The 24,157-nt window shown below is 38.4% G+C and overlaps 1 protein-coding gene across 2 annotated transcripts in view; it reads left to right on the top strand.

Annotated features, from left to right (window-relative positions):
- DERA (deoxyribose-phosphate aldolase) overlaps positions 1 to 23,575 on the top strand; it is a 123,955-nt gene extending 100,380 nt beyond the window's left edge. The window contains exons 7-10 of one of the 2 annotated variants that reach the window (XM_045873799.3): positions 15,486 to 15,598; positions 19,395 to 19,544; positions 19,862 to 19,957; positions 20,822 to 23,575. In XM_045873799.3, the coding sequence (XP_045729755.1) occupies positions 15,486 to 15,598; positions 19,395 to 19,544; positions 19,862 to 19,918 (320 nt within the window). In that variant the 3' untranslated portion in view covers positions 19,919 to 19,957; positions 20,822 to 23,575. Of the gene's footprint in view, positions 1 to 15,485; positions 15,599 to 19,394; positions 19,545 to 19,861; positions 20,567 to 20,821 lie in introns of those variants that run through there. The other variant, XM_045873798.3, reaches the window with a different exon arrangement.
- Positions 23,576 to 24,157: the final 582 nt, after the last annotated feature.

Raw genomic sequence — 24,157 nt, 5'->3', positions numbered from 1 at the left:
TTTAGTATATTCACAAAGTTTTGCAACCATCCCCACTATCTTAATTCCAGAACCTTTGTTTTAATTGGAAATCTTCTAGGGCTCACTTATCTCAGCTTTCCTTCCCTGATAGCCTTACTCAAAAGAGGGAGTGGGAAGAGGAGAGGTAAGAACTCAGAAGTACGGCATAATTTTGGGAGCTCATTTCTGAACTGTAAACTCCATGTAGATATTCACAAACATCCTCAGGAGCACTAATACAGTGTTAAAAATTAGGGGTGCTTGGGTCACTCAATTGGTTGGGCTTCTGACTCTTGGTTTTGTCTCAGGTCATCATCCCAGGGTCGTGGGATGGAACCCTTTGTGGGGCTCCGTGCTCAGCACGGAGTCTGCTTGTACCGCTCCCTCCCCCACGCCCCTCCTTCTGCTCCCACACGTGCTCTCACTCTCTTTCCCTCTCTCCCTCTAAAATAAATAAATCTTTAAAGAAAAATTAGAGGAAGCGAAGAGCTAGGTTTAGGAAACATTCTGTTGTTTCTCAGTTTGCTGACAATATGGCCTTGTAAACAGTGGAGTTAAATCTTTTTCCAAATTTGTAAAGGAAAACAAAGCAAACAAAACATTTAGAATTGTTTGAAAGATTCAACAATTTATTTTTTTATTTTTATTTTTATTTTTATTTTTTTTTAAAGATTTTATTTTATTTGACAGAGACATAGTGAGAGAGGGAATACAAGCAGGGGGAGCAGGAGTGGGAGAAGCAGGCTTCCCGCGGAGCAGGGAGCCCGATGCGGGGCTCGATCCCAGGACCCTGGGACCATGACCTGAGCCAAAGGCAGACGCTTAACGACTGAGCCACCCAGGTGCCCCAAGATTCAACAATTTAAATCCACTCTAAAAGAGATGTTGTTTGCATTGACTGGAAACTCATCTCTAGCATTAGTACGGTTCTGAAACCATTTCAAATCACCTAAGTTTTAGAAGTGAAAGGAAACTTTTGTCACATTAGACATAACTCAGGGACTCTTGTTTGTGTCAAGCAGTTCTAACACATATCTTTGTATGGTTAGCATAATGGTTTAGAATATTCTCCCAGGGACATTACTGTCAATTGCCAAGGGTTATATAGTCAGAGTCCCCACCTTGTATTCCATTTGAATCATACTGTTCTGCATTATTTTAAATGGCCACATTTTTATTTTTATTGAGGGGAAGGCAACTGCAAGGAATGTGGTTATCATGAACTAATCTTACCCTTGGGGTATTTGAGGTATTTTCTAACTCCGAGATTGTGATTGCTTTCTGATTGCCATTCTGCTTGAACATGCCTTGCTGCTTAATTATGATGCTCTGTTGCCTTTCTCATGTGACGGACTAGACCAACTGAGGAGTATTTTCAGAGCTTACCAGTTAGATTGAAGGAAAGAACTGAGGAAACAGGTTCTTTTATTTTTCTTAAGCTTTTCCTCTCTCTTTTAGAAAACTTCCCCCTTCACAAGGTTAGTTATTATCCCTGGATCATGTAAGGATGTCTTTGTGGTTTAATTGTCTCCAGATTGACTATTAGCACCATAGCGATACCTCCCCCCGTGGTCTTCTGCTTCCGTCTTTACTCTGGCCAGTTCTCCATCCATAACACTGGATCTTTTATCTCACCCCAAATTATTGTCAAGCCTGTGTTGAGTGAAAGAACATAGTATCAAACAAAATGTTTTAATTTGGGGCTTCATATTTTTGTGCATTATATTTGTTTAAAAAAAAAGTCTCCCATTGCAGATTGCAAGTATAAATTAGTGTCAGAATTACCATACAAAACTCTCTTGCTAACTTTAATCTGTAATTTCTTAGAGAGCGATAGAAAACATGGTGCTAATGAATAATGTGCCCAGAAGCTCTTATTATAGGGTTGGCATGAATTCCGCTTAATGACAAGCTTTCTCAAGCAGCAGTTGATTTTAAATCCTATTTTTCATTAGCGAAGTATAAAATGTTAATAATACCTTCCGTTGTGCTGTTCTTTTGTAACACAGGCGCATGGGTCTTCCATGTTCACCACGACTGTCTTTAAGATCCTGCTAGCAACTTCCTCTCTCATAAATAAGATTTGTTCGGGAAATAAAAATGTATGTTTTCCCATTGTTAGCTATATGTTTTTCTAATAATCACATCTGAAGCTTATTATGCAGTAATAGCCTTAAGATATTATTTTTTTTAATGTACTACTGTCGTCTTAATACTAGTTTTTAATCTCTTCTTGTTTCTGTGAAGTCTGAATGAGATTTTCAAAATTGAATAATAATTTGATCCGTTAATCTTTTGAAGCTAGTAATTTTATTTTCCTCTCTTTGCAGTCTCTGAGGTTCGCAAATGAATAGAGCTTCATTACTGCAGTCTGCATTTAATAACCATTATCCATTATCTTGTAATTAAGACTCCCTGTAACGAATCATGAGGACAATGCAAAAATACATAGTACATTTCTTTAATGAACTGGAAAATGTTCATCTTGTTCTATTTAGTAATGAGTTGCTGAATAGTCATTAAATCCACTGGAGAATAGAGCTAGATGGATTTTGAAGACTGTCTTGAGTTTGTGGTTAATCTATTAGAATTAAAATTTCATCTTCTATTTTTATCAACAGCTGATTAGAAGTCATTCTGTTTGACCAAATTGATTAGAAGACCATATACAAGGGCAGCTGTTGTTTAATGAAAGTTTTTAATGAAACTGTACCACGGAGACTTGTAATTATAGGCCTTAGAAAAGCTTTGAGTTGCTTTAGACCACAAAAAAAGTACTGTGCTAGAGATTTCAGATTAAGAAAATAAAAAAAAAAAATTGAATTTAATACTATAAATTTATTATTAATGTTAATTTCAACTAATCACAGTTGAATTCTGGTCCATTTAATGTGTTACTTTGGACTTTTCAGGCCTTTTTTCTCCTAGTTTAGTCATTTCCTTGAAATTGTGGGCACTGATAGAAGAACATTTATATGGATAGCTGTTTTAATTGTGAGATATTTCTCAGAAGGTTTTTTTCCCAAAGCTGAGCAGAGGTGAGCTTGGTTAATGTTGGATTTACATGAGCCCCGAGGAGAGTTTTTGGTGCTCTGTGATGTTGGTAATTTGAAATCTAGCATTTATTTCTCTAAGGTAATTTTATTTTAGCAGAGGGGCAAGGGAAGCAATATTAAAATAAGTAGTAAAACAAAAGTGTGTGCCCACTTAGTCCCACTGGAAAATCCATTGTTCTTTTGACAGTAGTAAAATACTAATGTACCTTCTGAAGTATTTTGTGTAATTAAAGCTAAGACTTATTCCTGGACATAAAGAAATAGCTGTATGTCCGAACTGCTGTTTTAATCTCTTGTGAGGTCTCTGGCTCTCAGTTATCCTCGGCTGATCCAACACACACCAAATTTACTGTCTTTAAACACTAATATCAGGTGGTCGGACCCTATGCTTCCTAAAGAACTTAGGTCTCAGGGCAAACTGCCACTTCAAAGTCTGGAGAGATAATGACTCCTGAGAGTCAACCAAGATCTGCTAGAGCCATAAATAGGTAAGAACATTTAAATGAATTTTAACAACTTGTTGGAAGCTGAGTGTGGCTCCGGCACTTTTGTGGGTCTTACCTCCAGGAACCCCAGGTTCTCACAGTGAAGAGCCGAGAAAGATCTTCTCTTGGCTGTGGCGGGGGGGGGGGGGGGGGGGGGAAGATAATCTTTGCAAAATATGTACAAAGCATTCTCCTTAACAAACACCTGCTCTCTAGGGCAAAAGATTTTGCTAGAATCTTACCTCACCTGGGAGAGCATTTCCCTTTCACTGTTCCTGGCTCATCAAAGCGGGAGAGAAAAGCTAAGACACATTTGTGAAGGTTACAACCTAGAGACATGCATGGGTCCACTAAAAGACTGAAGTTTAATCAGAGGATTATGAAATACTTGCTCTCCCCTCTACATTATCACCACACCAACAGAACTCCAGTAATCTAATGGATTACAACTAACAGCTTAAAGACAGAGACTCTCTCTGAGGAGAAAGACTGAGGAAGCCTAGAGTAATAAACAGGGCGGACAAAAACAAGGATACTGTTGCACTGAAGACTTTGGCAATGGTGACTACAGCAGATGTAAAACACAGCCTAGCTCCTAGCCCGATTAGCATAAAATCTCGCACGAAAGGCCGGTTTATCTCCGTTCCTAATATGTCATGTCTGGCTTCCAACAACAAGTTATAAGAGATGCTAAAAGGCAAGAGAAAACACAGTCTGTAGAGACAAAACAAACATCAGAATCACATTCACACATGACATAGATTTTGGAATTATCAGAAGGAGAAATTTAAAATAATTGTGACTAATATGTTAATAATTCTAATGGAAAAAATAGACAACGTGAAAGAATGATAGGTCATGTAAGCAGAGAGATAGAAACTCTAAGAAATACTCAAAAGGAAAAGCTAGAAATCAGAAACACTGGAGCAGAAATGAAGAATGCCTTGATGGGCTCATTAGAAGCCTGGATAGAATCAGTGACCATGAAGATAGAGCCAAAGAAACCTCCAAAACTGAAACGTAAAGAGATAAAAGGACGAGAAAAACAGAACAAAAACTGAGGGACAATTTCAAAAGTTATGACACATGTATAATTGGAATACCAGAAAAAGAAAGAGAAAATGGAGCAGACAACATATTTGAATTAATGGCCAAGAATTTTCCAAAATTAATGACAGAAAACCAAACCATAGGGGCGCCTGGGTGGCTCAGTCATTAAGTGTCTGCCTTCAGCTCAGGTCATGATCCCAGGGTCCTGGGATCGAGCCCCACATCAGGCTCCCTGCTCAGCAGGAAACCTGCTTCTCCCTCTCCCACTCCCCCTGCTTGTGTTCCCTCTCTCAATGTCTCTCTCTGTCAAATAAATAAATAAAATCTTTAAAAAAAAAGAAAGAAAGAAAGAAAACCAAACCATAGATCCAGGAAGCTCAGAGAACACCACAGGATAAATAGGGAAAAACCAAACCAAACAAAAAAATCACACCTAAATATGTCAAAATCAGCTTGAAGGAAACCAAAGACAACTAGAAAATCTTGAAAAAAGCCAGAGGAAGAAAACACCTTACCTATAGAAGAAAAAGGAAATAATTATAGTAGACTTCTCACTGGAAGCCATGTCAGCAAGAAGTGAGTAGAATGAAGTACTTACATGTTCAAAGAAAAAAAAAAGGCCCAAGCAAAAAATCTGTATCCGGTGAAATTATCCTTCAAAAGTGAAAGAGTTCAGACATATAAAACTGAGGGAATAGATTGCCAGCAGACCTGCCCTGTAAGAAATGTTAAAAGAAATTCTTTAAGGAGAAGGAAAATGATATATGTCAGAAACGCTGATCTACATTAAAAATAGAAGAATATCCGAGAAGGAATACATGAAGGATAAAAATAAATTACTTTTCTTTCTCAATTGACCCAAAAGATAACTGTTTAAAATAATAGCAATAATGTCCTGGGTGATTAATACCACATGAATAGAATAGGAGGGAGGAATTAGGAATACTTCATTGAAGGTACCTCCAATACCTGTGTAGTGGTAGAGTATTATTTGAAGGTAAATTTGTTAAAAATGTACATTGAAAACTCTAGGGCAACCAGTAAAAAAATGGACAAAAGAAAGTATAATTGATATGCTGAGAGGAGATAAAATGGAACCATATAAAATGTTCAGTGAAAGCCAGAGAAGGCAGAAAAAGAGGTGAAATAAATAAATAATAAATAAATAAATAAATAGGAAAAAAAAAGAAAAAATAAGGCAAAAAGCCGTATCTTGGTGAATGTCCTATGTGAACTTGAGAATATGTAGTCTGCTGTTATTTTTTGTTTTTAAGATTTTCTATAAATATCAGTTTAATCATGATAATTGATAATGCTATTAAAGTAAAATACATCTTTGCTCATATTCTACCTATCAATTACTGAGAGAGGGGTTTTGAAGTCTCCAGCTATACTAGATTTGTCTGTTTCTTTTTTCAGTTCCACCAGATTTTGCCTCACATATTTTGATGCTCCATTATTAGATGCATACATGTTAGGATTGTTATGTCTCCTTGGAGAAATGACCCCTTTATCATTATGTAATACCCTTTATTATCCCTGATAATATTCTTTTTTCTGAAGTCTGCTTTGTCTGAAATTAATATGGGTACTCTACTTTACTTTGATTAATGTTGTATCTTTTTTCCATCCCTTTATTTTTTTATTGTTATGTTAATCCCCATACATTACATCATTAATTTTAGATGAAGTGTTCCATGATTCATTGTTTGTGCATAACACCCAGTGCTCCATGCAGAATGTGCCCTCCTCAATACCCACCACCAGGCTAACCCATCCTCCCACCCCCCTCCCCTCTAGAACCCTGTTGGTTTTTCAGAGTCCATCGTCTCTCATGGTTCGTCTACCCCTCCGATTTCCCCCGCTTCATTCTTCCCCTCCCGCTACCTTCTTCTTCTTCTTTTTTTTTCTTAACATATATTGCATTATTTGTTTCTGAGGTACAGATCTGTGATTCAACAGTCTTAAACAATTCACAGCGCTCACCATAGCACATACCCTCCCCAGTGCTTATCACCCAGCCACCCCATCCCTCCCACCCCACCCCCCATTCCAGCAACCCTCAGTTTGTTTCCTGAGATTAAGAATTCCTCATATCAGTGAGGTCATATGATACATGTCTTTCTCTGATTGACTTATTTCGCTCAGCATAGCACCCTCCAATTGCAAATGGCAAGATCTCATTCCTTTTGATGGCTGCATAATATTCCATTGTATATATATACCACATCTTCTTTATCCATTCATCTGTTGATGGACATCTTGGCTCTTTCCACAGTTTGGCTATTATGGACATTGCTGCTATAAACATCGGGGTGCACATACCCCTTCAGATCCCTACATTTGTATCTTTGGGGTAAATACCCAGTAGTGCAATTGCTGGATCGTATGGTAGCTCTATTTTCAACTTTTTGAGGAACCTCCAAACTGTTTTCCAGAGTGGTTGCACCAGCTTGCATTCCCACCAACAGTGTAGGAGGGTTCCCCTTTCTCCGCATCCCCGCCAACATCTGTCATTTCCTGACTTGTTAATTTTAGGCATTCTGACTGGTGTGAGGTGGTATCTCATTGAGGTTTTGATTTGGATTTCCCTGATGCCGAGCGATATTGAGCACTTTTTCATGTGTCTGTTGGCCATTTGGATGTCTTCTTTGGAAAAATGTCTGTTCATGTCTTCTGCCCATTTCTTGATTGGATTCTTTGTTCTTTGGGTGTTGAGTTTGATAAGTTCTTTATAGATTTTGGATACTAGCCCTTTATCTGATACGTCATTTGCAGTTATCTTCTCCCATTCTGTCGGTTGTCTTTTGGTTTTGTTGACTGTTTCTTTTGCTGTGCAAAAGCTTTTTATCTTGATGAAGTCCCAATAGTTCATTTTTGCCCTTGCTTCCCTTGCCTTTGGTGATGTTTCTAGGAAGAAGTTGCTGTGGCTGAGGTCGAAGAGGTTGCTGCCTGTGTTCTCCTTTAGGATTTTGATGGATTCCTGTCTCACATTTAGGTCTTTCAACCATTTGAAGTCTGTTTTTGTGTGTGGTGTAAGGAAATGGTCCAGTTTCATTCTTCTGCATGTGACTGTCCAGTTTTCCCAACACCATTTGTTGAAGAGACTGTCTTTTTTCCATTGGACATTCTTTCCTGCTTTGTCAAAGATTAGTTGACCATAGAGTTGAGGATCCATTTCTGGGCTTTCTATTCTGTTCTATCTCTTTATTTTTAACCTTCTAAAAATTTATTTATTTATTTATTTTTATTTATTTATTTATTTTTTATTTAAGATTTTTTATTTATTTGAGAGAGAGAGAATGAGAGACAGAGAGCATGAGAGGGAGGAGGGTCAGAGGGAGAAGCGACTCCCCGCCGAGCAGGGAGCCCGATGTGGGACTCGATCCCGGGACTCCAGGATCATGACCTAAGCCGAAGGCAGTCGCTTAACCAACTGAGCCACCCAAGCGCCCTAAAAATTTATTTTTAAAGTCGATTTCTCAGGGGTGCCTGGGTGGCTCAGTCGTTAAGCATCTGCCTTCGGCTCAGGTCGTGTTCCCAGGGTCCTGGGATCGAGCCCTGCATCGGGCTCCCTGCTCTGCGGGAACCTGCTTCTCCCTCTCCCATTCCCCCTGCTTGTGTTCCCTCTCTCACTATGTATCTCTCTGTCAAATAGATAAATAAAATCTTTAAAAAAAAAAAAAGTCGATTTCTCATAAACAGCATATAGAAGGGTCTTGTTTTTTGTTAATCTCTGATTTTAACTAGTGCATTTAGACCACTTTTAAAGTGATTGTTAATTTTCAAGTTGGATTAATATATGCAAGGAGAAATAATCCAAATAAGCCCATATCTATTAAAGAAATTATTTTAATTTTAATTTAATTTAGTTTGTAAATATTATACATAATAATATATAAGCACATATTTATTTACATAAAGTATGTTGTAACCTGTTATAAAACTATATTTTAATTCTAGAATATTATAAAATAATTTTATTATTTATTTAATACTTTAATAAATTATTGAAAAATTAAAAATTTCCAAAAAGGAAAGCACTGGCTAAAGATGGTTTCACTGATGAATTCTACTAAACATTTAAGGAAGAAATATTACCAATTCTCTATCTCTTCCAGAAAATTGAAGGTGAGTACTCACTCTGTGAGACCATCATTACCCCAATACCAAAGCCACATAAAGACATTGCAAGAAAGGAGAACTATAGATCACTATCACTCATGAACATAGGTGCAAAATCCTCAAAAACATATTAGCAAAATGAGCTCAACAATGTATAAAAAAATACATGCCATAACCAAGAGGGATTTACTCCAGGTATGCAACCTGGTTCAGTGTAATGTAATCCACCATATCAATACACTACAGGGGAAAAATCATATGGTCATATCAAAGGACACAGATGAGATATTTGACAGATTCTAACATGTATTTATAATAAAAGCTCTCAGCAAACTAGAAATACTAGGGAATGTCCTTAGCTTGATAAAGAACATCTACAAACTTTAGCTGACACACTTATGAGAAACGGGATGCTGTTCCCCTAAAGTCCTCCTAAGAATAAACCAAGAATGTTCCTATTCGACACTGTACTGGAGAGTTTTAGCTAGTGCAAGAAGACAGAAGAAGGAAATTAGAAAAATACGAATTGGGAAGTGGGGCAAGCCAATAATGGCTCCCAGAGATATGTCCATATCCTAACCCCCAGGACCTGTGACTATTACCTCATTTGGGAAGAAGGGTCTTTGCAGATGTGGTTAAATGAGGGATCTTGAGATGAAGTGATTATCCAATCCAAATGCCATCACAAATGTAATTATCAGAGAGAGGCAGAGCAAGATGCAGTTTCTACCCAGAAGAGAAGGCGATGTGAAGATGGAGGCAGAGGTCTGAGTGACGCAGCCGAGGAATGCCGGCAGCTCTAAGAGGCTGGGCGAGTTAGGGAACAGATTTTCCCCTAGAGCCTCCACAGATGTGCAGCCCTGCTCACAACTTGATTTTGGACTTCTGCCCTACAGAACTATGAGAAAATAAATTTCTGTTGTTTTAAGATACCAAGTTTGTTATAATTTGTTACAACCACTACAAGAAATTAATACAGGAAGAAAGATATAAAGCTGTCTTTGTTCACAGACCACATGTCTGTGGAGAAAATGCACCCCCAGACCAACAAACTCTTGAAAACTACTGAGTTTACCAAGGTTGCATAATACAAAGCTAATATAAAAAGTCTCTTTCTTTCCTATCTACCAGCAGTGTGAACAATTGGAATTTGAAATTCAAAAAAACTATCATTTATAAGAGCAATCCATAAATTGATTACTTGGGTATAATCTAACAAAAATATGTACGTAATCTATATATACACCTATTAGATTGGATAAAATCCAAAAACTGATAACGCCAATTGCTAGTGAGGATATAGAGCATCCGAAACTCTCATTCACTGCTATTGAATACAAAACGATACAGCTACTTCGGAAGATAATTTGGCAGTTTCTTTCAAAACAAAATATGGTCTTACCATATAATCTAGCATTTGCCCCTCTCAGTATGTGCCCAACTAATTTGAAAATTTATGTCCACACAAAATCCTGCATATGAATGTAGCAACTTTATTTGTAATTGCCAAAAACTGAAGCAACCCAGATATCCCCTAATAGGTGAATTGATAAACAAATTGGGGTACATCCATACAATGGAATATTATTTATCAATAAAAAGAAATGAACTAAAGAAAAAGAAATGAACTATAAAGCCATGAAAAGGCATGAGTAAACCTTAAATGCATATTGGTCAGTGAAAAGGCGGTCTGAAAGGCTGTATGATTCCCACACATGACATTCTGGAACAGGCAAAAGCTTGCAATAGTAAAATGATCAGTGGTTGCTGGCGTGGGTGGGGGAAGATGGAAATGTGGTACATGCGGGTTTTTATCTTGGTGAAAGTGTTCTGTGCGATCCTGTAATGATGCGTGTGCAACACTATACATTTGTCAGAACTACTAGAAGTTCCACAAAGAGTGAACTTTAATGTATGCAAATAAAAAAAATTGTTTATGTGATCAGGGAATTCCAGGATAGAATGTGGCCTGTGAGCAAAGAATCTAACTGTATTACAAATATATGAAACAGCCTCCCTGAAGGAGGTAGGAAAAAAGATGGTGACCTACATAACATTATAAATGAGGGTGGGCTGGGCACCTGCGTGGCTCAGTCCGTTAAGCATCTGCCTTTGGCTCAGGTCATGATCTCTGGGTCCTGGGATCCAGCCCTGCCTTGGGTTCCCTGCTCAGCGGGGAGTCTGCTTCTCCCTCTCCCTCTGCCGTTCCACCTGCTCTCTCTCTCTCTCAAATAAATAAATAATCTATAAGTGAGGGTGGGCTATAAAGCTAAAGACAGGGGAAAGTGCACATAAGCACTGTGCAGTAGTTGATAAAAGTTGTTTCCCATGGTGTAGGTAACACTTCTGATAGCGCTGTATGCAGATACTGGATGTGAACAATTAACTAAAGGGGTGACAGATGTGAGTGCTAGGTTTCTCACTATTCACGTGGGAGGTGGGAGTTTACAGATAAAGAAGGGGAGAGGGCTGGAATGATCCATGCAGTAATGGGTCAGAGTTGGAGTCATCAGTATTATGCATGTTTAGTTATATCTATATAGATGTAGATAAATGTGGAATTATTAAAAGATGTGTGTATATAAATGGGTTAGGATACACAGATTTCCTTGCTAGTCAGCAGAGAGAGCTGGAAACAAGACCGTGCAGTAGCAATGAGTATACCTAGCACCAAGATTTTGGGTTCTAATACCATTCTCTAATAAGAGGAACTAGGGCTCTTTGGAGAAATGGCTTATTCTAGGAGTGGGGCAGAAAGCCTAAAAGATGAGCCCAGAGCATTTGGCAATACCAAAGGAAGTGCTTTAAAAAACAAAAATTCTGCGTGATGGAGGTGTGTTGAAGGAATATAGGAAGCAACTGAAAGAGCCCCCAGAGGCCAAAGGTAGAACCATTTGAGCAATGAAATAAAGTAATATTGGATTATAAACCCAAGTATAAGATAAGTGTCTTTGAGTCTGTACTGATATAAATGATTGTAAATAAGTAAAGGAGAGGAGACAAATCTCCCATGCAAAAAAAGTCCACATAATTTATATAGTTATTCCCCCCAAAGGTGGTAAATTATAATTCCTCATTCCTTAAGTGTGGGATACAGATAAGGGCTTCTTTCCAAGGGGTACAGTATGGAACATAGGGAAAAGAAAGTGACTTTGCAATAGAGAAACCTGGCAAACACTTCCTCCCAAGTTCTTACGGTCAACATCAACAGTGGTAGATCATGTTGATGGTAGGTATATTTGATATGATATGGTGAGAATGGCAGTTTACCTCTATGGTCTTCATCCCCCAAATGCATAACCTCAGTTTAATTATGAGAGAAATGTCAGACAAGTCCCAATTGAGGGAGATTTTGTAAAATACCTGACCAGTACTCCTCAAAACTGTTAAGGTCATAAAAATAAGGCAAGTCCAAGAAACTGACACAGCCAAGAGGAACCCATGGCAATATGATAAATATACATATCAGAGTATCCTGAATGAGATTGGATTCTAAGTAAAACTAAGGAAATCTAAATAAAGTATGGATTTGGGTTAATAGTGATATATCTATATTGCTTCATTAATTGTAACAAATGTTAATAATAGGGGAAACAACTCTGTACTACCTTGATGTTTCTGTAGCTTTACTTCTGTTCTAAAATTTAAAATTTACTTAAAAATAAATAAAATGATATATTCTTCTGAGCCACCTGTCCAGTTTTGTTACCTGAACTGGAATGAAACTCAAAACTGTCTTCCCTTTCCCATTCGTCAGTTAAAGATGGGAAATATTGTAGTTTGCTTTTTCTTGGTAGCTGTGGCCATCCATCTATCAATTGATCCAGCCATCCCTCCGTCCATTCGTCTGTCCATCCATCCATCCATCCATCCATCCATCCATCCATCCATCCATCCGTCCGTCCAAAATTCCTATTGAGACTTGCATGTTTGTCATGCTCTGGGGATACAGAGTTCACAGAAAGATACAGCACCTGCCCTCAAATGTGCTTAAAATACAATCAAGAAAGGGGGACAAACACATGATGAGTAGGGCATTGTTACTGTCAATGTGTAGGCTCTTGTTGCTCTAATGATAGGTGTTCTGTTCTCCTCCCAAATATATTAGGAGGAGAGTCTCCTCCCTTATCCTAACTCTGGACTCTTTCAAAGGAGTTGGGCTCTTTTGGTTAACTTTAAATTGTGTGATTTTTGTGACCATACCTTTTTTTTTTTTAGGTCTCCAAATTTGGCCTTGGACTTATAATAATCTTCTCTTCTAGGGTGCTTGAAAGAATTTAGATGATATCTGGTGTTGTACCCAAAAGCTTTCTAATGATTCAGAAGACAATGTCTCACCTTAGGAAAGCACATCATGGTCTCATTGTGAATTCTTTGGGGGTGTTCCCCTCACCTCTTACATCTGTTTGGAGGCTTTAACCTCTTCCCCTTGATTGTCTTATTTCTGGTGTTATAGGGAGCAGGACTTGGTTCTGTGATCCTATTCATTCATTCATTTATTAATCAGTTTAGCACATGCCTACTTCAGGGCCTTCATACTTGCCATTTCCCTGCTTATGGATGTTCTTTTCACAGATTCCTTTCATTCAGTCTCTATTTGAATTTTACTCTTGAGAGATGCCTTTATGATAACTCTGTTTAACTATAGCTACCTCTCCCCAACTCTGCCACTCTCTAACTCATTACATTGCTTTTTTTTTCATAACACTTGACATTTATTATATATTTATTTGCTTATTGTCTTTTTCTTCTAGAAAATCTTCTTACAAGGGTGGGAACTTTATTATTTTGTTTAGTGTTCTAGGACATAGTAAGCACTCAAAGACATAGTAAGCGCTCAGTGAATATTTGGTAGATGAATGCATGCATGACAATGTCTCCAATTCTTCCAGTGGGCCTACAGACTCCTCACCTCAAAAGGCTTCTGATGACCTGCTTTCATAAATCAGAATTTCTGTCATGTTTTTACATATTGAAACCCTACTTCAGTCCTTGATCCATTTATATTTGTAAATGCTTGAGAGTTTTCGAGTGCTTTCACATAGATTGTCACTTTTAATTCTTTGTAGGAATTAAAGCTATGAAGCAACTAAGAGTTTTCAGATGTATTTTACAGACATGAAAGTTTGGGAGGTGAAACCAGATCTTCTGACTGCTAGCTCATCAAATGATGACCCAGGATTTATGTTTCATCTCCATCTGTACCTAGAATGTATGCTTTTGAGGGCAAGGGCTTGAATTATTTGTTGTTTTATTTTCCACTATGTCTTACATACAATGTTTTTACTTAAAGGTGTGTTGATTTGAACCTTTCCATCCACAGAATAGTTGTGGAAGTATCTTTTCCATTTGAAACGAAAGGGGAATATTTTAGCCCCTTCTTTCCCCCACTTCTATTGACTACTTCTTTGATGGACCTTGGGAGAATCTCAGAGATGAGCCTTACCTATGGTCCCACAGAATCAGTGGGCTAGGGCTGTGAATTTCACAGGAATCACTTAGGAACCTTGTTTATATTCAAATTCTGTTTCAGTCATTCTAGTACAGAACCCTTAAGTCTGCATTTTTAGCAGGCGCCCTGGTGGTGCCCATGCTGCTGGTCTGTGGTCCGCATATTGAGCATGTCAGGGGTAGGTAACCACATGAAAGATGGAATCTCTGTTTGGCTACCTGACTTTGTCACCCTGGGTAAGTTTCTTGGAGACACTATAGTCTGTTGGTTAAGCTGTATTTCTTTGGTTAGAATTCTACCCCCCTCACTTACTACTGTGACCCCAAGCGGGTTATTTAACCTTTCTGTATCTCAGTTTCATCTTTTAAAATGGGGATATTAGTACTTACCTTATACAGTTGCTGTGAGGAATGACTGAGTTGTTACTTGTAAAGCACCTAGAATAGAGCATAGCACACAGTGAGTCTTAACTATTATTATCATTTGTCTCCTTGTGCTATTCTGTTAAACTACATCAATAGGTTTAAGATACATGTGAGAGACAGAAAGTTGTCTGAAGTATTTGTAGGTTATGAAATAGCATGATGTCTTTTGTGAAACTCCTAATCTTGCTGGAAGACACAGTGCTTTCATTAATGAGCAGTGCAGTACAAATCATTCTTCTTGTGTCGTCACAGCTGTACTGTGTAGTTCCCATCAAGCGCAAGAAAATGAGTGGGCACTCCAGTTTTGTAGTAAAGTGTCGTGATATATGATATTAAGCATGGGGCATAGCATTGTATTATTCATCTCAGTTATGCATTAAATAAACCAACTTGATTTTCATTGATGATATGGAAATAAGGAGCCAAGGGGCGCCGTCTGCCTTCGGCTCAGGTCATGATCCCACGGTCCTGGGATCGAGCCCCACATCGGGCTCCCTGCTCAGTGGGGGGCCTGCTTCTCTCCCTCCCTCTGCTTCTCCCCCTGCTCATGTTCTCTCTCTCTCTCTGTATCTCTGTGTCTCGAATGAATAAATTAAAAAAAAAACTTAAAAAAAAATCTTAAAAAAGGAAATACGGAGCCAGGGGCCCCAAGAATCAGTGAGAACCCAATTGGTTCTTAATTTCATTCATCTTATAGTAATGGGGAGGGGAAAGTATGGACAGAATTATTTCAAAGAGAGATTTTGTTTTTCCTTTTTCAAATAACTAACGAAAAATAAAGTTATGTTCCTCTGGAAAAAAATTTACATAGCTCATTTCTTTCACTGACTAAGAAGTGTAAGAAGTAAGTTTTTAATTAACACAGAGGTTTTTTTTTTTCCTTTTGTTTTAGGATCAGATTTTATTAAGACCTCTACTGGAAAAGAAACAGTAAATGCCACTTTCCCGGTAGCTATAGTAATGCTACGGGCCATTAGAGATTTCTTCTGGAAAACTGGAAACAAGGTATATTATTGCCAGCAAATCTTTCTTCAGAGTAAAGATAATGTTATTTATAATACTAGTTACAGCCACAGAAACTGTCTTTATATGCAGAAGGTGTGAATGAGTTACCTTTATGAAGATAAATGTTTAATTTACCTTTCATTACAAAAGAACACATTCATGGAGAAAAATGTGCGATTAACAGAAAGTGAGTGTGAGTGTGGGAGTAGGTATGTGTGATCAAGATGTAAACTCACTTTATGTCCTTTTATTAACTGAAGACAATTTTATCACTGACAAGAGATTCCTAAATGGGTTCTTTAACGAACTAATTCTGCTACAGCACAGAGGCTTTCTGGTAAGGCGTTGGCCAGCGAAAACAGGTTAATGCAGAAATTAAACTTCCTTGAGGAATGGAAAGAATTGCAGAGTAACATTTATTGAATGATAAGCTGTGGTGGTGATATGAAAAGTATGCAATATAATGGGAAATAATCTTTTCCTGTCATTATTGAAGGACACACATAAATTGGTTTTTCTGTTGGGAAACCCCCGGTCCAGAAAAACTTATTACTTTTAATAATATGAGGTGAAGAGAAAATTCTCGAGGAGATGAACTTATTAAACAAAATAATGAAATGCTGTGAAACAGCAGGGAAAAGGTAGCTAGACGTTATATAGCTCTTGAATTAAATATCCATTTTTGCGTTTTATGGCAGTTGGATGTGCTCTTTGGAAGACTGTTAAGCTGAGGAGGGTATGTGCTAGCTTTTGTCAGCTTTTTGAAAAATAATACATATTTTTTGAAACATATGAAGTTAAAAAGAAAAATGTGTATGAGGTTTTTTAAAATGAGTTTGGATTTTCCTTTTCACTTCAAGTTGCTTGTTTAGCTGCAAATTATCTCAAAGGATTTTTTTTTTTTTACATCATTGGAGAGAAAGGTAGTTTGTTTTTTTTGTTTGTTTGTTTGTTTAATGAGACTGTCCCTTCCTCAGAAGGCATCTTTTAAAACCAATCTCTGGATTTCTGCCAAATGGAAACCCAGAAAAGACCTTTAATCCTTCGCCAACTAGATATGATGACTTTATATGTGACTGTATCTTCGGTTCATTTTAGGAACTGGAGACCATTTTTAGAATGTACTGGGTTTGAGAGGAAATGAACTCCTTCCAGAATTTTCTCCTTCAGAATAACTTCCTCTCTTAAAAAAAGTACAAATAGGAAAGATAGCTACTGTGACCTTACATATGACAGTTGACTCCATTTGAGTAACCTCTTTGTTGGTAGCCTTTCTGCACTGATCCAAATAAAAAAAAAATGTTTAGCCGTCAAAAAGAGAACTCTATCTTTGGTCCCATCAGCTGAGACCACCACCATTTTTAGACCAGTGGTTCTTATTTTCCGCCAAAGTACAATAAAATAAATGTGCAGCTTTTTACGCTTGTAGATGCCTGGGCCCTCATCCCTAGCACTTCCGGATGAGAGGTAATCCTCAGGCATCTATATGTTTCATAAGCTCTGTAGTCAGGATTAAAACTCACCATTGGAGACCCAATCCTGCTGTGTTCTCAACAAACATTTATTGAGTAGTTAACTGTGTGCCATGTTAACCTATGTTAACAGGGATACAAAATGAACAAGTCCCTTCCCAGGAGAGCTCGTAGACAACAAGCAAAGAATTTCAATAAAAGTTTTAAGTGCTCAATATTCTAGGCCAGAGTATAGTAAGAAGGGACTTTTTTGCTGTCTTTCAGTACTTCTTTTTAATGGTAATGACCCTTTCCTCAGATAATAAAGTTCATCCCAATTTTATTACGAAACAGACAGATGCAAGTCAAATCATATTCATTTTAATCACATGTGATTTCACATAGTGAGGACCTGTGTATATGTCTGCAAATCAGGTGCATCCTTCCAGGTTGTTGACAAGTTGCCTGGGCAGCCCTTAGACTGTAAACTTTCTACATCATTGATTTAAGGGGTGTTTTAAAATGTGATGGGCCGTCTTCCAGACCATGCTTAGTGTCACTCTGAGCGGCAGAGGTTTAATATTTCATAACTGATTTCATTGCAGATTTATGTTTTCCATATTCTCTCCCTTAAAAAAAAAAAGGATAAACTTATGCTAGAACCTCTTTTTAGAAACGTTGCCAAACAGACTTGCTGACACAACTGAACTGTATAGAAAAATCTATATGCAGCACAGTCTAATTGACAGAAAAGCGCTTATGATTAACATGTATGCTAATATCAGCTAATTGATTTTGGGGGCCTCTTCTCAATAAATAATCTCATCCTATTTATCTCCCCCACTCACCCCGTGCCCCCGCAGTCTTTCAGAGCCACTTGGGCTCCTGGGTAATAGGCAGATAGGGTTAGGATCAGTATACAGCTGCTGCATAGCCATGTGGTAATGAGTGACTGAGGCGGGGAAGCCGGTCAGGAGACCGACCGGTATTAATGAGAACTAGTGAGGGTCTAAATGAAAGCGGCAGAAGTGTGTGTGGGAGTGGGGGGAGATACAGAAGTTAGGGAGGGAAGATCGGTAGGACTGGACTGTTGATTGGGTGTGGTGTGGTGGGGAAAATCGTGGAGTCCAGGTTAACCCTGAGGTTTCCAGCTTGGATTAATTATGGGACCATTCATTTATTGTCTCCCTTCTCTAGCATTCTGTTAGCCATAAACCCCGTGTTGGGGCTACCCATCGAATTAACGGCTCTTAGTGTTCGAATGCCTGAGCTTTAGTACTTGGGCTATGCAGTGTTTTCTCGACTGCTCCTGTCTCTAGAGTCTCTCCTATACTGGATTCAAGTTCTTGAGACAAGTAAATCCAGATAAACAGGTTTTACTGTTTATAGAACACATTTATCCATTTCTAATGGACTCAGGGACATCATTTGTGAACATCAGATATGGGCTGAGTTATGCTGTTTTATGCTCACCTTCAAAGACTACTGAACTGTGAAGAGCTCCTACACTGTCTTTTTCTACTGTGCTTATTTAACTGGTCTGGCTGCTTCATAGAACTCTTTCCACTTACAACTTATAAAAAAGTCCCTACACTTAAGTTGATGAAAATAACTGTCAACACTCCTTTCTGATTGCTGCCAGTTTGGTTAGTGTGGCCTCCCTGATTCTCTTCTCTTACTTTGAATACATGTATGTGTCTTTTGCACCTCAGGATGAAGGGCTGAGAGGCGACTAGACAGGCTTACTTATAGAAATGTAGAATGGATGTGCTTTTGTGATCTGTTTTTCTTAGTTATTGACACCTCTCTTGTTTATCCCCGGTTCACAGCTATAGTCTAGATGGTTGAGGTTTATGACTTTTCAATAAGTGCAATGTTAATGAGGGTTATTAACGCTCATTAGTGTCTCCTCAGAAACAGTGACACTCTTCCCATTAATCTTGAAAAAGTCATTTTGTAGCGTGAATGGACGCGAGTCAGTGATCTAAGCTCTTTTGCTGGGTGAAGTGAAATAGACTTTAAAAAAAGAGAGAAAGAGAATCGAGACCCTGTACTAACACAGTACCCTTTTTTGTTGTTGTTAAAGATTTTATTTAGTTTTGAGAGAGAATGAGAGTGTGCATGAGCAGGGGGAGGAGCAGAGGGAGAGACTCTCCAGCAGACTCTGTGCTGAGTGTGGAGCCTGACGAGGGTATGGATCCCAGAGCTCTGAGATCATGACCTGAGCTGAAACCAAGAGTCAGAAGCTCAACCAACTGAGCTACCCAGGCGCCCCCATGCAGGTCCGGTTTTTAAAGCACTCCGATAACATTAGACCCTGCTCTCTTTCCCACCTTTCCTTATAGGTAGGCTTTAAACCAGCAGGAGGCATCCGCAATGCCAAGGATTCCCTTGTTTGGCTCTCTCTCGTGAAGGAAGAGCTGGGAGATGAATGGCTGACACCAGAACTGTTTCGAATAGGTGCCAGTACTCTGCTTTCGGACATCGAGAGGCAGGTGTGTAATAATCCATTGTCCTTGGGACAAATTGACAAGTGTGTTTTTGAGAAAGAAACGAAAAATCCCCTATTGGGCTATGAGAGCTAGAGAAAAAACTCATCTGATTTACCTCATCACACCCAAACTTCTGCTTTCGTCCAAGCAAACCTCCACCTGAAGTGGGTTGAATGGAGAGTCTGCGGAAATGCATAATAATATGGGGCTTTATAAGGAAACATTAATTATAATTATTAATTATTTAATAGTATAATTATTAATTGATATATATGATACATGATAATTATTAATTAACTAAACTCTGGTTTTCCTCACAGATTTACCATCACGTTACTGGAAGATATGCGGCCTATCATGATCTTCCGATGTCTTAAATCAGCGACCAGTTCCAGAAAAGTGCTTTACAGCAACATGTAAAATGTGTTTTTCTACGTAATTGCTAAAATTATTTAATTAAAACATGAGGGAATGAATAGATAACTGACTTTTTTTTCCCCCTTAAAACTTTCACTGAATTTAATTCAAAGAATAAAAGAAAAAACAACTAATCCATACATGGTATTCTTTTCAGGTGCCTCTGAATGGTCCTAATTACTTGAAGATCTGTATTGTTAATTTTGTGAAGATTTTCTCTTAAGAATTCTGAGTAAAATATGATAGCTTTGACAGCAATAAATTCTAAGGGGCAAAAAAAAAACGTTAAACTGCCCAAGAAACGTGCCTTTAGCGAGAGAAAACATAGCATCCCTGAGCTGCTGGCCGTACTCTGATGACTTCAGGAGTCACTGACTTGGCACTAATTTCCTGCCATGAAAATCTGTCTTTAATTTTTGCAACAGATATGCTCTCTTATTAATTGTTTTGCTAATGAAACTCCTGTCGTTGATACATGATACTATGGCTATTGCATTTTTTAAATAAAAAAATCTCTGTAGTTTATTTTTTTGGAAAAAAAAAACAACACTTTAAATTGTAACAACACCAAATGAAAAATAATCCATTAAACACAGAAAGAGGTTTTATCAGTGACTTTCTGAGTCTGTCTAGTAGAGTCTGCATATTTATATCATAAAGCACCTCAGTAACACTATTAATGAATACAACTTACGTATATATCCTGAAACTTTTAAGATTTTCTGGCATAGTGAATAGAGGGGAAAACAGCCAACGCTAATGTAGCACTTAATGCATGCTAAGCTCTTTACATAGATCAGTGTATTTAATATTTATTTAATCCCTGTAACAGTCAGTACTGATATTATCGTCCTTTTATACAGACAAGGGCCTGAGTCACAGAGAGCTGAAGCAACTTGTCAGAGATCACAGAGCTCACAACCGGCAGAGTCAAGAATCAAGCCCAGGCCCAGTCTGGCTCCCGAATACGTGCAGTCACCCGGGGGGGTGCACCACTGTCCCTCAGCACACACAGGCTCATCATCAGAGCTTACTGTCCGCTCTGGGGAACGGTCATCTGCTTTGTGGGCTACTCATTCCTTGGCTCCCTGTCCCTCCCAGTGTTCCCCGTCTGCCAGTTTGGCTTGCTAGCAACTCTCCCACATGATAGAACCTACGTTTTCTTTTCTTTCTTTCTTTCTTTTTTTTTTTTTTTAAAGATTTCATTTATTTATTCATGAGAGACAGAGAGAGAGAGAGGCAGAGGGAGAAGCAGGTTCCCCGCAGAGCCAGGGAGCCCGATGCGGGACTCGATCCCAGGACCCTGGAATCATGACCCGAGCCGAAGGCAGACGCCCAATCAACTGACCCACCCAGGTGCCCCTAGAACATACGTTTTCTTAAATGGGGATTTTCATGGAGTGAGTCTCCAGCTACTCCTAAGTGGGAAATCCCAGACTGGGCATCTGTATTGGTTACACCTTCTGATTGTGGGATGATAGCCAGCTTCTTCCTTGTTCTAGCCCTATGACCTTGGTTCAGTCCGTTCACATCTCTGGACCTCAGCTTCTTCATCTGTAGAAGAGAGGGGTTGGGCAGGTGCTATCAAGGTCCTTTCAGACCTAAAATTACATTACCCTAAGGATAATTATAACAAATTCTAGAATATATTTTATGGCTATAAAGAGAAAACACTTTTGTAGCAATCTGAATTAGAATTTGCCTGTTGGGAATCAATTAGGTCCCTAAAGCACCTCTCCAACTGTAAATGAAATGACTAAAATAAGAAGGGAGAAGAAATCCTGCTTTCCCCATTCCCTTAGCAGAAAGCTGACTCTTGACTTACACCTTTGGATACGGTCAGTAGCTCCGAATGTCATATCTACTCTCATAACATGGCAGCCCAGGTGCCCACGGCACAATGGCCAGTCACCCTTGGAGAAGAAACTTTGCAGAAAAATAATTACATTCTATCACCTTTGAAGCTATTCCAATTTCACAGGGGTTTCTGTTTTCCTCCCATTAAACCCAGCTGGTCATTTTAGTTGATCAAGTGAACAGGCATCATTATCTTCAATTCTAATTTATATGAGGCATCCACTGAAATTGACCCCTGCGGACAATTATAGGTTCACATAGGAAATTAAGACTGTGAGTCCGTCCAACCTATTAGAGACTGACGAACATGGCCTGATCTGAAGGTACGTAATCTTATATTTTGGGGGACAATTTATTCCAAGAACTATCAGGCTCTTCATCATCAATGTCTGCCCCTTACCTGGCTCTCGAAATCAAATGTAACACAGATGACTTTAATAGGAAGACCCTAGTAAATGTTGATTGCTAGGAAAACATAAGAGGAAGAGATCATTTTCAAGGTGACTGTGATTTACTACAAGCAGAACTGTGTACTTCAGAACATAGGCAGCAGATGCTTTATACGATCAGAAAATGAGGGCCGTGTCTCCTAAGTTAATAAAGCAACCCCCACCCCAATTGTCCCAGTTGCTCAATAAAGCATATTAGTCCTTAAAGTTACTTTTTAAACAACAAATCATATAATTTGGGGGCTTAAAGAGACTTTAGAGAATATATATTTCTAACTAACATTCTTTATGTAAGAAAAGAAACCGAATGTAGGGAGGTCACTTACGTAAGACCATGTAGAAAGTCAGAGCTGAGACCAGAACTTGGGTCCATAGTTTGGCCATGAAATATTGTACAAAACAGCCAGGGCTTTGGAATTGAAAGTTTCTTGTTTATACACCCTCCTGCACCTAACATTATGTTTCTCAGCGTGTGAAATTCAGACTTTGAAATGACTCACTTTTGCCTCATAAGAGTCTTCTGGGGGCGCCTGGGTGGCTCAGTCAGTTAAGCTTCTGACTTGATTTTGGCTCAGGTCATGGTCTCAGGATTGTGGAATCTAGCCCCACATTGGGCTCTGTGCTCAGCCAGAGTCTGCTTGTCCTCTCTGCTCCGCCCCCCAACTCATGCTTTCTCTCTCAAATAAACAAAATCTAAAAAAAAAAAAGTCCTCTAAATGGTGTTTTAGAGACCAACCATCTAAATCTAGCCCAGGTGACGATGTGGTTAATTCCATCCATTAGACTTTTCCGAATTTGGGGTGACCTTGAAAACTGAAATTAAAAAAAAAAAAAGTTGCATGTTGCTTTATTGTGTTTGTTATTTTTTTAAGGACAAAACTGAGAAGGGGGTTGTTTGGATTCTGGTTTGTCTACAAATGGAGAAAAAATGACTAGTGCAATCACAAAACAATTTCATAATTACAGTATCTTTGCCTCATTCTAGATTATTTCAGCGCTAACAGGAAATTTAGGCAAATTAGTTTCCATGAAAAATAGCTTCTAAGGAGACCTGTATAAAAGCAGGAACTGTTAGAAATCCTATCTGGAAGTCTCATCCTCTGTGCACGGAGTCTCTGTCTTGATGGAGCAGAACAGTTTGCTAGGCCGTGTGTAGATGTCTTACACAAACCACATCTAGAGAAACCAAATCAGTTTTTTGGTTTTTTTTAAAAACAACTTACACTGCTAGTACCAATATTAATTTTTCTTCTACCAACCTGATAATTTTTTGATGCAACATAAATAGAGCCAGAATGGAGATAGAAGAAAGAATTTGAATAGATCATACTTTCAAAGGAAATGAAGCATTATGGCCACCTTGGCACTAAGAAAAAGGTATGAGGTGAAATCAATTTCCACATTTGTTTTCCTGATCGTGCTCAAGAGTCTGGCGTCCCAAAGGAAAATATGTATTTTATAACCACCACGAAATGATCCTTTCCAGAAATGACCACAGGTAACATCTGGCCAATATATAAAATACGTAGTAAAAATAATCATTTTTAATTAACTAAAACCTGCTCAGGAGAGAGAGTCAGAGGAATATCCATCTGGTCAATTCTAATTTAATAGGGCAAATGAGGATCAGAATGTTTAATGCAATATATGTGAAATACTTAGTGACCTTACAATAAACTAAAACTTTTTTTTTAAGGAAGAACAGGGATGGGGAAGAATCAAGATATCTTGAAATGACAGACCTAAAATTTGATTTTTATTTTAGAAGTACATGTACTTTAAAACAGAGGTGGAATATAAGAGACCTAGGTTTTGTGGCATTATTTTCTATGGTTCAATGACAAAGTGTATTTTAATCTATTTGAATGGTAAAATGAGGTATTTTATTCTGGA

Source organism: Mirounga angustirostris, unplaced genomic scaffold (genome assembly GCF_029215605.1).
Source record: "Mirounga angustirostris isolate CCGP_5_RB_7025 unplaced genomic scaffold, mMirAng1.0.hap1 SCAF_5, whole genome shotgun sequence".
NCBI lineage: Eukaryota > Metazoa > Chordata > Mammalia > Carnivora > Phocidae > Mirounga > Mirounga angustirostris.
This window is presented reverse-complemented; position numbering and strand designations above follow the sequence as displayed.